Source organism: Vulpes lagopus, chromosome X, assembly GCF_018345385.1.
Source record: "Vulpes lagopus strain Blue_001 chromosome X, ASM1834538v1, whole genome shotgun sequence".
NCBI lineage: Eukaryota > Metazoa > Chordata > Mammalia > Carnivora > Canidae > Vulpes > Vulpes lagopus.
The window spans coordinates 68,447,990-68,462,171 of record NC_054848.1 but is presented as its reverse complement, the minus strand read 5'-3'; the positions used below and the strand labels follow the sequence as shown (position 1 = coordinate 68,462,171).

Below are 14,182 nucleotides of genomic sequence, written 5' to 3'. Positions count from 1 at the left end.
CCACCTTTTTTTATATGGCCTGCAAGCTAAAAAATGCTTTTAATAGATGAACATACTTACAATTGATTTGATGATTGAAAAACACAACTTTCAACCTTAATTAGGCTAAATGTAATCCCCTAAATTCTTTTCATTAGAATTATATTACCAAAAAATGCTCTTTGAATATTTTCATCATTATATTTTGAATTGTGTCCATTTTAAAATGTGTGGGAATTTGTTTTTTTCTTTTTATATAAGTATGCACATGATATCCTTGATGTTACTTCTTTTTGTCCCCCAAAGGCTCGAATAATTACAATCCATCTGGCCTTAACAGAAAAAAAATGTTTGCTGGCTCCTGCTCTAGATTTTTATAAGAGTGCATAAGAATAAACCAGAGGCTATGAGAAAAATGCAGATTTTTGTTTTTCATCCTATCTTCATCCTACCTTTCACCACACTGCTACATCTATTTTAATTCAGTAAGCCAAAGGTGAGTGCTAGGAATCTCAATTTTAACAAACATCCCAGGTAATTCTTATACACTCTGAAACAAATTTTTAAAAACACAGAATTCCAATTTGCACTGAGCAAATTTCAATATGCCTTTGAGCTACATTTCGGCCTATACTTCACCACTGTCATGCTGGTAAAAATCAGTCCATTGTAAAGATCTCATTGGAATGGCTTGCCAGAGGAACTACATCTGCCTATAATTCTCTCCACCTATCATCATTTGTGCAGTCATCTTTCCTTGGAATACAGCAGTGCTAGGGAATCAAAACATTGTTTGTGGTCTAGGAGGTCTGTAACTCTTAATTTGAACCCCTATGATAGGGATAGATAGATGCGTCATTATTCCTGGGTTCCATACAACTGTAATTATCTCCTTTTTTATTCCCTCTTTATTATTGTTTACGTATGTATGTATTCATAAATCCATCCATCCATCCATCCAATTTTCCTATAAACACAAGATTTTAAAAAGAATTAAAAATAAACACAAGATTTTAATTTTGCTGGAATTAGTGGCACTTCCCACCCCAAAACCATGCAAACCTTGAATTTTTGATAAGAATGACATACAATTTGTTTCACGGTAAATTTAGAAATATACCAATGCACCTGGGAAAGACCAAATGTTGTGACATTTGAGTACAAACAACAAAATATAAGGAGCTTTAAAAAAATCAAAACAGTACAGAACATTCCATAGTCATTGTTAGAATTTATTGCTGGAATATCTTAATAAGAATTCTGAGAAGTCCTGAAGCTTTTAGGTAGTACATGTGAAAATCAGAAAGGAAGAAATAATTTATCTTCTGAGACAAATTTAAGCATTAAGCCTTAACTCCTCTTAGTGATGTTTTTGCAGGTTGCCTCAAGTTCCCATTTCTAAGAACCAAACCTTTCCTCTTTTCTCTACATTCTCAATATTTTCATTGCTTTTTCTTGTTGATACTAATGGTGCATCAGAGAAATATGGCTTCCCTCTCTGAGTAGATGTGAAGGATTTTCATGTCTTTTTTGCCTTTTTGAGTCCAATATTTTTGCATATTTTTTACGAAATTCTCTCTCTGGAGACAATGTATTAATTAGTATTAATTTATTGCTTGTGTATAAAAATATGTGTATTCAATTTATCTGAAATTATTCTCTTTTAATTCACGAATTCCTAATACTAAAATTATTTAATATAGTGTTCTTAGTTATTCAATGAGCTTTAAATTTGTTTTTTAAGGACAAATTCTATATTGTTCCAAGTACTTAACATTTTCAACTTCATTCAGAAACCCGATAGATTGCCTTTACACATTAAGCAAGATAAACAGTTCTACCAGATAATATTCTAAAAATGTATGATCCCATGGGGTGCCTGGCTGGCTCAGTTGGTGGAGTGTGAGACTCTTGATCTCAAGGTTGTGAGTTCAAGCCCCAAAGTTGGGGGAAAAAATCTAAAAAAAAATTTAAAAAGGAAAAGAAAAATTATCCCAGTGAATTAAAACACAATTCTTATAGCCCTAAATTCTTGGCCCCAGATTAGAGATACAATTTGAAACATGCAATTACTTATAGGAAAATGCAACCTAAATGATTTCTATGATGAAATTTGCTTTTAAGGAAAAGTTGTGATACTGTTTTCCAGTTTATATTTCACCTCAGAATATTTTAGGAGACATATTTATCCTTAAGCATTAAAATAGATTACATAATATGTATCTCTCATATCCTAAAAATTAAAAAATAGTGCAAATGAGCCAATGGCCTAAGAAAATAATTTTGTCTGAATAAAACTGTTTTTTTTGAGACTAAAGTAGAAATAGTTAATCCATACTTGTTTTTCAATCATCACAGTTTATTTTACTTATATTAAAATATAATAGAAGTTTCAGAAAACTTTATCTTCCTATTTACTTTTTGCTCTTTGACTGAGAGTTTACATTATTGTCATATGTCTCCATAAAACAACTAAGGGCTTCATATAGTTCATGTTCATTTCCTAAACTGCCACTTCAGAAAAGTTGGTTTGTGTCCCTTAGCATTATTTCTTGTTATGCTTGGAATTTTGCTTTCACATCTCAAAATTTTTACCACATTAGCAATATATAGTTCTAGTTGTATTACCCAGTCTTTGGTACTCAGATGATCTAGAGCATGTATACATTATGAAATGACAATTTCAAACAGAGCCCATAGCTTTGATGTTGGTTTAATTAGGATCATTTTGATATTTACATTTATTTAAAAAGAATATCTTCAGCTAGATACATTAATCCATATATAAACAGTACATGTCCTACCATCTACTGTGGCTTACATTCAAGTCCTGAAATTTTGTTTCAATCAAGTGGTACAATATCACATGCACACACATCTATTAGAAATTTTTGAGGTAATGTTTAGACAAAGTATGTAAACTAAAAATGCCTTCTAAAATCTTCTGTGTTCCGTAAAGGATGAAGTTAAGAGTAGGTGATGGAGGTGAGAGAATAGAGAGAAGCCGATTAGCACTGATGATTTTTTTTAAAGATATTCACTTACAAATGAAATGTTCCTAAGGGTTACTATTACTTTAGTAGTCAAATCAATGTTAAGAATAATCATACAGGGACACTTGGGTGGCACAGTTGATTAAGCATCTAACTCTTCGTTTTGGCTCAGGTCATGATCTCAGGGTCATGAGACTGAGTCCCCATGGGGCTCCACACTCAGCTCAGAGTCTGATTGAGGTTCTCTTCCTCTCTTTCTGCCCTTCCCAATTGTGTTCTCTCTGTCTCTCTCTCTAAAATAAATAAATAAATAAATAAATCTTTTAAAAAAGGAACCATAGAAACTAAATGAAAACTATTCATGATGCTTCACCTTAAAATAGGCAGATATTTCCTGCCTTTACTCTTAAATGTTTATAACATTTAAATTACTCTTTATTTATGTATGTCCCTCTTTAAATTGTTCTTTGTTAAATTTACAAGCCTCATATATTTAAAAAAATCTTTAATGGATAGAGATATGTATTCATTATCTTGACTTTCATTACTTTGTCATGATTCCTACCATAATGTAATAAATCTTCCCTTCATCACAAAAAGTATCTATTTACTCCTTTATTTAGGGAAACTAACATATGATATTTCTCTGCAATAAAATCAATTAAGGATATATTTTCTATTTCCTAAAGCACTGGAGAAGAAAAGCTTGCAAATTCTGTTTGTCCTATTCAGGGACGTAGTCTGCCCCAAATCCTCAGAAAGGTGATTTAAAACAAAGGAAATAACAGATGTTGGCAAGAATGTGGAGAAAGGGGAACCCTCTTACACTTTAGTAGGAATGCAAACTCGTGCAGACACTAGAAAACAGTATGGAGTTTCCTCAAAAAGTTAAAAATGGAACTACTCTATGATCTAGCAATTGCACTAGTAGGTATTTACCCAAGGATACAAAAATACTGATTTGAAGGGACACATGTACGTAATGTGTAATGTTTATAGCAGCATTATCAACAATAACCAAGTTATGGAAAGAGCCCAAATGTCCATCAAGTAATGAATGGATAAAGAAGAAGTGTTATATATACATACAATGGAATATTACTCAGCCATCAAAATCAATGAAATCTTGCCATTTTCAATGATGTAGGTGGTGCTAGAAAGAATTATGCTAAGTGAAATAAGCCAGAGAAAGACAAATACCATATGATTTAACTCACATGTGGAACTTAAGAAACAAAACAGATGAACATAAGGGGAAAAAAGAGAAGCAAACCACACAACAGACTCTTAACTATAGAGAACAAACTGCGGGTAGCTGGAAGGGAGGTGAGCAGTGAGATGGGTTAAATGGGTGTTGGGTATTAAGGAGGGCACTTGTTTTGATGAGCACTGGGTATTATATGTGTGTGATGAATCACTAAATTCTCTCTGAAACTAAAATTACACTATATATTAACTAACTGGAATTTAAATAAAAACTTGAAACAAAAAAATAAGAGTTATTTGCACCCAAAGAAAATGAAAATGCTAGTTCCAAAAGATAAATGCACTCTATATTTATTTCAGCATTATTTATAATACCCAAGATATGGAAGCAACCCAGGTGTCCATCAATATATGAATGGATAAAGATGTGGTATATATACACAACAGAATATTACTCAGTCATAAAAATAATGAGACCTTGCCTTTTGCAACAAAAGGCATGGACCTAGAGAGTATTACACTAAGTGAAGTAAATCAGACAAATACCATATGATTTCACTTATCTGTGGAATCTATAAAAAAAAAACCCAAACAAATAAATAAACAAATGCACCATTAAATACAGAGAACTAACTGGTGGTTGCCAGAGGGGATATGGGTAAATAGATGAAGGGGATTAAGAGCTACAAACTGCCGGTTATAAAGTAAGTCCTGGAGATGAAAAGTACAGCATAGGTAATATAGTCAATAATATTGTAATAACATTGTTCCATGACAGATGGTGACTACACTTACCATGGTGAGCACTGAGTAATGTACAAAATTGTTGAATCAATGTTGTGCACCTGAAACTAATATAATTAGTATGTCAATTTTACTTAAAAAAGGAGTCATTTGCCATCTTGTTTAAATTTGCTTAAAATTAATTTTTAAATGATCCTAAATATTGATTTAAAAAGTTCTTGATTTTCCAAAAAATGTAATTTACACTTTTGGACGTTTTAAATCAATCTCAAAACTTGTAAAATTATTTATTTTACATTATAGGAGGCTTATTTTTATGCAGAAGATGACAACATCTGATAGTCCCCTTACTGGTTCTAAAACAAAGAAACTAATTTACTCTGAGACAGCCGTGACATATAATATCATCACTCAACTCTTTTCTTGCAAGTCTCTCTAAAGAACTGTTTTTTAAAATTAAATAAAATAAAAAGACTGCAAACTTTTGTTGAAAAATTGAATGAGAGCACTGATCATTTTTGATTGCCAAATGGGAAATCTTTTAAATTAGACTGACTTTTGAGGGTGAAAGTACATGAGGTTAGCTTTTTTTTTAAGTTTCATAGTAATTATATTTTCAACATTTGTACATTGAGTTAGGTCTTTCTCAGATTTCCAATGGTAGCTAGATTGTTTCTAACTACTGACCCTGATCCTTTGGAGCCAAGTGGAATACATTAACTCTCTTGAAGCTCCAAGAAACCATTTGTTAAGTCATACTTCATGGAAAGTAACATCCTAAAATATGTAAGAAAGAATTAATTTCACATACATATGCATTAGTCTTTCAGGGATTATTGTGATCAATTGATTTAATATAGGAGCAAGGCTTTGTGGAATAGTTTTGGTCTTGAAGCAACATCCCATTAATTTATTCAAAAACTGTTTCTCTACCAATAGATTTTCATTTGAGTTATGCCGATTACTGGAAGCTATAAGATAAACTCATCAATCAATTGTTGAACAATAATGAAAAAGAAATGATAAGTAAAAAAGTATTAATAATAACTTAATGGTATAAACACTAGTCTATGTCACCAGTAACACTATATTAGAAGTCCCAATCTATGTAACGAATCAGATCTCAATTGTTTCTTCATGGGATGAAATTTAATAAAAACAGTTTATTCTATAATAACTCATTTCTCTTGTGAAATTCTGAGAAGAGAATTGAAACCCAAACAAATGGAAGGATAATTCAACAGGCAATCATGGGATGCCAATTGTATTTTTGAATTACTGTAGGTGCTGGGAATGCATGTATCATCTATACTCAGTCATTTATTCATACATTTCTAAATATTCCCTTAAGTTCATCCATCTCTTTATAGGTAGGATGGTATTCACACCATTCTTGAATATTCCCTTAAGGACATAATTATTATTAGTTATTTTTCTCTTGTTCTGAAAATATCTTGCACATGTAACATTTTACTTTCCCCCTTAACTACAGATACAACCCAAAAGGCATCAGTATGTATGAAGTTCTGTACATAAAAGTCTCACCAAAACAACTTTAATATGATGGTTTACAATAGCAAAGAAACATTCTTTTTTTAAGATGTATTTATTTTAAAGAGAGAAAGAAAGAGAGAGAGCAGGGGGGAAATGAAGAGGGAGAGAGAAAGTTAAGCAGACTCTCCCCTGAGCACAGAGCCCAGGGCAGGGCTTTATCCCAGGATCCTGAGATCATGACCTGAGCCAAAACCAGGAGTTGGATACTCAAGCTACTGCTCCACCCAGGCAACCCACAAAGCAATATCCTTAATTTTCTTCTCCCTGGGCATATTTGAAGTTTGTACAGTGACTTTTTTTGAAAAGCTAGAAAAAAAAGGGAGAAAAACAAACAAAACTTGTGTTAAACAGTCCATTCTTAAGTTTACCATAACCATTGATAGTATTGTTTTATTAATTTTTACTAATTATCTTGTTCTAGGGACGCCTGGGTGGCTCAGCAGTTGAGCACCTGCCTTTGGCCCATGGTGTGATCCTGGAGTCCCGAGATCGAGTCCCACATCGGGCTCCCTGCATGGAGCCTGCTTCTCCCTCTGCCTATGTCTGCCTCTCTCTGTGTGTCTCATGAATAAATAAATAAAATCTAAAAAAATTATTATCTTGTGCTAGGAAATGGACAATATCCTATTTTTAATGCCTTTTCACCAATTTAAGCTGTTTAGTTGTCTTGTTCACCCTTGGAAGCTTTAGTTTAGTCTATTAAATGTAGTTAAAAACAACAAGAATGAGATTGGAAAGCTGCCTAAGTGTTTGTGTTCAAATAGAGATTATCTTTCCTTTATCTTTTTATCCTTTTTACGAACTAAATTTAGAGTTTTTAAACTATTTTTCAGTGTCCTAACATGTATGTTTTATCTGTACCTGGGCATATTTTAATTACTTCTTTATACTGGCTAACTTTTTGAAAATAGTAATTATTTAAATACTTAAATAATTTACCAAAATGTATTGAATGATTATACTCGAAGATTTTACCTTCTAGTAATTTTTCATGATTTATACTGAATCAAAACATTTGTAAATGTTTTAACACTAACACTTCAAGTTTATAAATTTAAATAAAAACTGGTAATGTGTAAAAAGGAATAGAAAGTACATATAGTAAATAGTTACCAAAGTAACTATTTCACATTTATTTCAGTTTGCATTGTTTTCATATATTTTAATGATAGTGATATAAAACAAGTGGGATCAGAAAATACGAAAAAATAGTTTTTACTTTTACTTTTGTGAGTTTAAGTAAAGGATATATCTTGAATGATTTTTTCAGAATTTTGACACATATATCAATATAATGTGCATTTTAATTTTTCTAGTAGACTTAAGCTTTTACATGTTGTAGATACTTTTTTCAAGCTCCTATAACTCATACTGTTTTAAGCCATCACAGCATTGTTTACAGATGTAGAAAACATTGTAAATCATATAAGTCTTATTCAATAATGCATTACTTATATAATCTATAGTACATCCACACAATAGAATACTGTGCAGTCACTAAAATGATGATACAGATTGATATTTATTGACATAAATACAAAAAAATGATTATGTTTTAGTTTAAAATTTAACAAAACACAGTACATAAGTGCTTTATTTGTTTGTAAAATAGTGTGTGTATACGTAGGAGAAAAGGCATGGGAGTATATGTACACACAGAAAACATTAATAGTGGTGATCTCTGAACTGTGGGAATTTTGTTTTTTTTATAAATGTCTGCATTGTGTACATTTTTTTAAAGCAATGAGCATGTATTATGTATATGATCAATAAAAACAGTGATTTCCATTTGAAAATATTTTATAATGAATATAAGTGTAATTTGTAGGTACACAATTACAGCAAAACAGCTTTTTCTCATTATTTTATGGGCAAATAGCTAACAAAAGCATTAACAAAATTATTTATTTATATTGAATTATGTGTGTAATCTAAAATTTCTATATAACATAATAAAAGCCAATTAAGAATAGAGACAATACATTTTCTATGGTTGGATCTGTGATATGGATAAATCCTATTTTAAAAAATAATTATTGACATTTAACATAAATTAAATAATTATTTCTCTACTTCCAAAAAGGATTTGAACAAACACATATTAAATGAGAGGCAACCTAAAGAAAACATAAAACTAAGTATAATACGGATGGAAGGTAGATGGTGGGGAAAAGAGGGGACTAGAAGTAAAATATGGAAAATCTGTAATCTAGAAATTACAGGCTAAATAATGTAACTGCAATATAGAACAGAACATTTTGTCACAACTTCCAAGCAGCCAGACATAAAGAGAACCATACTTAATTAATAGCTTTCATATAATAGATGGAAGCATGTGATTTAATCAAGAGACACAAGCTTTTCCTTAATTTTGATACAGATGTGAATATTATCACATGGATGTATTAAAAATTTACAAGAGATAATGAAGATATTCTTCAAATTAGTTTTCCAACATCACTATATGGATGATTTATCCTTTATATTGACAGTTTATGGAGACTGAGGTAAGATTTTAAAATTATCTATAAGTAAAGACAATTCACTGCAGTTATTCATCTTTTTCATTAATTTAACATGACCCATCTCTACTACTAAGGAGTTAGAAAAATGAGTGGTAAGAATGCTCCTTGGACTGTCCAAATATATTAAATCTCTCAGGAAATATCTTTAAGATGAAACTCATCTTTTTAATATTGCTTAAAGTGTTAATTTCCTAAGGTACTGATTGAGAAAACACCAATATGTTTATTTCTCTGGGCATGAAGTTAAGAAAACTTCCAACACTTAGTCAAAGCCACTGTCAACTCTGTGGTATGCCCACAATATGTTAGTAAAGGGAAAAAAATGTATAAATAAAGAAACTCACATTTCCTTAAAATAACATTCATTTTAAGTAATAAAGTAAAATTATGCACAAATGTTAATTGGATCACATACATTTTCCCCTGCTATATTGATTTCTCACAAAGCAAATTAGAAGTTTTCTGTGTGATACATTCAGAAATCAGGTCCATTTTGAGAATATTTTCATTGAAGCAATTACATTTAGTATTATAATTGAAATAAGGAACTCTACTCAATTACCTTACCTGGACTGATTTGGAGGGGGGGGAGTATGTGGAGGGATGAATTTTATTCTACATATTCCTAAGGATATTTTATCAAAAAATAGTACAAAATGACAGTTTCACAATTAGAAATTATGTTCTTCACTAAAATGAACAAAGTTTTCTAGTTTGTTTTCTCAAAAGAAAATATTCACTTAAAAAAAAACCTGGCATAAAATAACCTCTTATCACAAAATAGCCCAAACTAAGTAGGCACCAGCTTAAGGATGAAACAAATTGAGCATTCTTATTCTCACCACCTGCACCTGGCCTGGCCCAGGGTGACGTGCAGGGGCTTGGAGCCCACTGTGCGACCATTCATCTCATCCACTGCTTTTGTAGCATCTTCAAAAGAGGAGAAGCAGACAACACCAAACCCTTTGCCTTGCCCTACTTCCACCATCACTTTGGCCCGGCTAATTGATCCAAAGGAAGAAAATTCCTCCTTCAGTTTTTCATCATCGATGGTCTCATCCAGGTTCTTAATATAAATAGGCACCCCAGGAGGCCGACTTTTTTCTTTTAATCTCAGCCGTTCAAATCTTCGTCTTAACTCAGCCAATCGTTCAATTTTCTTCTGTGCTCGCCCTACATATAGAACTTTCCCATTGATGGACTTTCCATGCAGGTCTAACACAGCCTTTTGGGCAGCCTCGTGTGTCTCATACCTCACAAAGCCAAAGCCCTTTGATTTCCCACTGGCATCTCTTATTACCTTAACACTCTCAGTTGGCCCATACCCACTAAATATTTCCTTCAGTTTTTCATCATCCATGTCATCTCCAAAGTTTTTAACAAAAACATTGGTGAAAGTTGCTCTATCCCTGGTTCTGACTTCAGCTGCTCGCTCTTCTGGGAATTTGAATCTGCCAACATACACTTGGCGGTTGTTAAGCCGCACTCCATTCATGTGCCAGATGGCTCTATTGGCAGCAGCCAGGCTGTCAAAGTGCACATAGGCATAACCCTTAGAGCCATTGTCATCGCATACGACTTTGCAGGAGAGAATGTTCCCAAAAGCAGAAAATAAATAAAAAAGGGCCCTATTGTCTATGGATTTGTCCAGGTTTTTAATGAATATATTTCCAACTCCAGACTTTCTTAAGCGGTCATCTGGCTGAGACCACATGAGGCGGAAAGGTTTGCCATTAATCAAATCAAAATTCATGGTATTCAGGGCCCACTCAGCATCTGCAGGAAAGCGAAAGTTAACATAGCCATAGCCCAGGGGACTGCGGGTCACTGGGTCACGGCAGATTCGGGTGAAGCGCAGAGGGCCAGCAGGCCTGAACTTTTTATATAGCATGTCCTCCGTGACATCTGGGTCCAAGTCACCCACGTACAGGGCAGCCTTTAGGTACTTCTTTTTCTTGCCAGCAGGGTTAGGCTCTCCACTTCCCATCTTTCTGAGTACAGGGAGGTGGCTCTCTTGGGAGAGAAAAAAAGCCGATTTCTCTAAGCTATGGGCCAAGCAGCTGTTCACAAACAGAAGAAAGCCAAGGAGAAGGAAGCTCTGAGAAAATGAAGTTCAGAAACAGCTGGTCAGCAGGCTCAGAACAAACACATCAGACAAAAATGCATCCCAATAACAAATCTGTTCTACCTAAGGGAACTTCTAATTTAAGATTTAAAATCTGTTTCAAAAGCCAGTAGTAAAGAAATTTCCTGTTCCCCATTTAATTGTAAGAAATCATCAAGCAGCTGGCTGGCACCCCACATCCAGCATTGCCGACAGAGGCCTGGAGACCTGTTTTCTGCATTAACATAGGCCTCGACCTCCTGTTGGCTTAAAATTCTATTAACATGGGCAGGGGCCAACCGTGTATTCCTCCGCCGGCTGCTCGGCCGGTCTCTGCGGGCTCGCAGCTAACTAAGGCCGCTAAACACACTCAGCGTCAGCGAAAGGGCAGACTAAACACTTGGTGCGCTGGGGCCGGAAGGCAGGCTGCAGACGGCGGATCAGACAGAGAAACAGACAGACAGACACACGCGCTGGGGACGGGAGACCGCCCAGATACCCCAGATGCCCACCGGTACGGACCGAGAGACGCGCGGTAATTTCGGCAGTCTGAGACTCGCGGCAGGTCCGGAGGGACTGACTGGCAGACACGCACTGGGTCAGCTCAGGCGGGAGGCGGTTCCGGACAGATGCGGGGCGGAGTCAGAGGAGAAGGGCAGATGCGCAGCGGGCGGGCAGAGCGGGGACCGTGGACGTGGATTGCTCTCCGCAGGACAAACCGACCCAAGGACGAGAACCATTTAGCCTGTGGTTGGGCGGGCGGGGCGTGAGGAAACCCGGAACCCTGATAAGTAACTTCCCACTTCCCGCTCCCTCTGTGCTAAGATTCCTTTAAAAAAATGTTTTTCATATTTTTTATTTTAAAATTTTATTTTATTATCTTAACATTATATGTTCTCATACATTTGGGGAATATAAATAATAGTGAAAGGGAATAGAAGGGAAGGGAGAAGAAATGTGTGGGAAGTATCAGAAAGGGAGACAGAACATAAAGTCTCCTAACTCTGGGAAACGAACTAGGGGTGGTGGAAGGGGAGGAGGGCGGGGGGTGGGGTGAATGGGTGACGAGCCCTGAGGGGGGCACTTGATGGGATGAGCACTGGGTGTTATTCTGTATGTTGGCATATTGAACACCAATAAAAAATAAATTTATTATAAAAAATATTAATTTTAGACTGCTGATCCCAAAATCAAAGCAGGAGGTAATCACCTAGGCAGAAAGAACTCTCATACTTTTTTTAATATAAAAAATAATTCGCTATACCATTTCTGCTTAGGAAATAAGATATAGGGTTGCATACTTTCCTGAGTTAATTATAAAAATTGAGAATTGACAGCTGTACTGGATTCCCATTATAGTACTAAATGATCACAGAGTCGAATAAAACGCAGGACTATGTTGTGTTTGGTCTCTATCCTTACTCCATTAAACTCCAACATAAAGATCACATTATCTCCAGGTAGTAGGCAGAATTCTTTTCATTGCTCCAGTCATAATTAAGATTTTAATGATCAGGGAATCATAAAATGGCTTTTTGTGATACGTTGTGCCACAAAACGTTGAAAATGTGATGTCTCCATAATCACAAATTACAGAATCTTACTGGAAGTGATAAAAGCCGCAGAATCAATACAAAATATATGATTAGTATTCACAGATAAAATAAACATGTAAAGATATAGGCATTTTGTGCATTAATTACTAATTATTTTATTTTATTCTTTAAGTTTTTATTAAAATTCCAGTTGGTTAGCACAGTGTAATATGAGTTTCAGGTGTATAATATTCAATTCAATACTTCCATGGATTCTTGGGTGGCGCAGCAGTTTAGCGCCTGCCTTTGGCCCAGGGCGCGATCCTGGAGACCTACGATTGAATCCCAAGTCGGGCTCCCAGTGCATGGAGCCTGCTTCTCCCTCTGCCTATGTCTCTGCCTCTCTCTCTCTCTCTCTCTCTCTCTGTGTGTGACTATCATAAATAAATAAAAAATTTAAAAAAATCAATACTTCCATACAACACTTGGTGCTCATCACAAATGCATGCCTTGATTCCCGTTACCAATTCAACCCATCCCCCACTCTGCCTCTGGTAACCATCAGTTTGCTCTCTATAGTTAAGAATCTGTTTCTTGGTTTGCCTCCCACACTTTTTTTATTCCCCATTTGCTCATTTGTTTTATTTCTTATATCCCACATGAGTGAAATCATATGGTATTTGTCTTTTTCTGACTTATTTCCCTTAGCATAATATTCTCTAGCACAATCCATGTCTTTGCATATATATATACACATATATGTATATATATATATGCAAGTTCACAAGTTCACATTTGTGAACACCTGCTTGGCTTATTGTATATATATATGTGTGTATATGTATATGTACACATATATATGTGTATGTACACACACACATATATATACACACACACACACCACCTCTTCTTTATCCATTCATCAGTCAATGGACACTTGGACCGTCTCCATAATTTGTTGTAGATAATGCTGCTATACATATTGGGGTGCATGTAACCATTTGAATTACTAGAAGACTGTATGTCTTCTTTGGAAAAATTTCTATTCATGTATTCTGCTCATTTTTAAATTGGATTATTCATTTTTGGGGTGTTGAGTAGTATAAGGTCTTTACATATTTTCGATACTGACTCTTTATCAGATATGTCATTTGCAAATATCTTCTCCTATTCTAAAGGTTGTCTTTTAGTTTTGTTGATTGTTTCCTTCACTGTACAGGATCTTTTTATCTTGATGAAGTCCCAATAGTTTATTTTGCTTTATTTTCCTTAAGAGACATATCTAAAGGGAGGTTACTGCCTGTTTTCTCCTTTAGGATTTTCATGATTTCAGGTCTCACATTTAGTCTTTAATCAATTTGAATTTATTTTTGTGTATGATATAAGAAAGTGCTTCAGTTTCACTCTTTTGGGTGTTGCTGTCCAGTTTTCCCACTGACATTTGTTGAATAGACTTTCTTTCTATTGGCTATTCTTTCCTGCTTTGTTGAAGATTAACTGACTATAGAGTTGTAGTTCATTTCTGGGTTTTCTATTCTGTTC

The 14,182-nt window shown here is 34.5% G+C and overlaps 1 protein-coding gene across 3 annotated transcripts; it reads right to left on the bottom strand.

The window, feature by feature from the left end:
• Window positions 1–6,975: 6,975 nt before the first annotated feature.
• Window positions 6,976–11,708, bottom strand: PABPC5 (poly(A) binding protein cytoplasmic 5). Of its 3 annotated transcripts, none has more exons than XM_041740284.1 (2): window positions 11,628–11,708; window positions 6,976–11,014 (listed from the first exon to the last, which is right to left on the bottom strand). In XM_041740284.1, exon 2 carries the CDS (start codon window positions 10,986–10,988, stop codon window positions 9,840–9,842), a length of 1,149 nt encoding a protein of 382 aa, XP_041596218.1. In that variant the 5' UTR covers window positions 10,989–11,014; window positions 11,628–11,708; the 3' UTR covers window positions 6,976–9,839. The 3 variants fall into 3 exon arrangements, with proteins under 3 accessions (XP_041596218.1, XP_041596216.1, XP_041596217.1); XM_041740282.1 differs by having other exon boundaries at window positions 6,976–11,099; window positions 11,628–11,685; XM_041740283.1 differs by having other exon boundaries at window positions 6,976–11,061; window positions 11,628–11,667.
• Window positions 11,709–14,182: the final 2,474 nt, after the last annotated feature.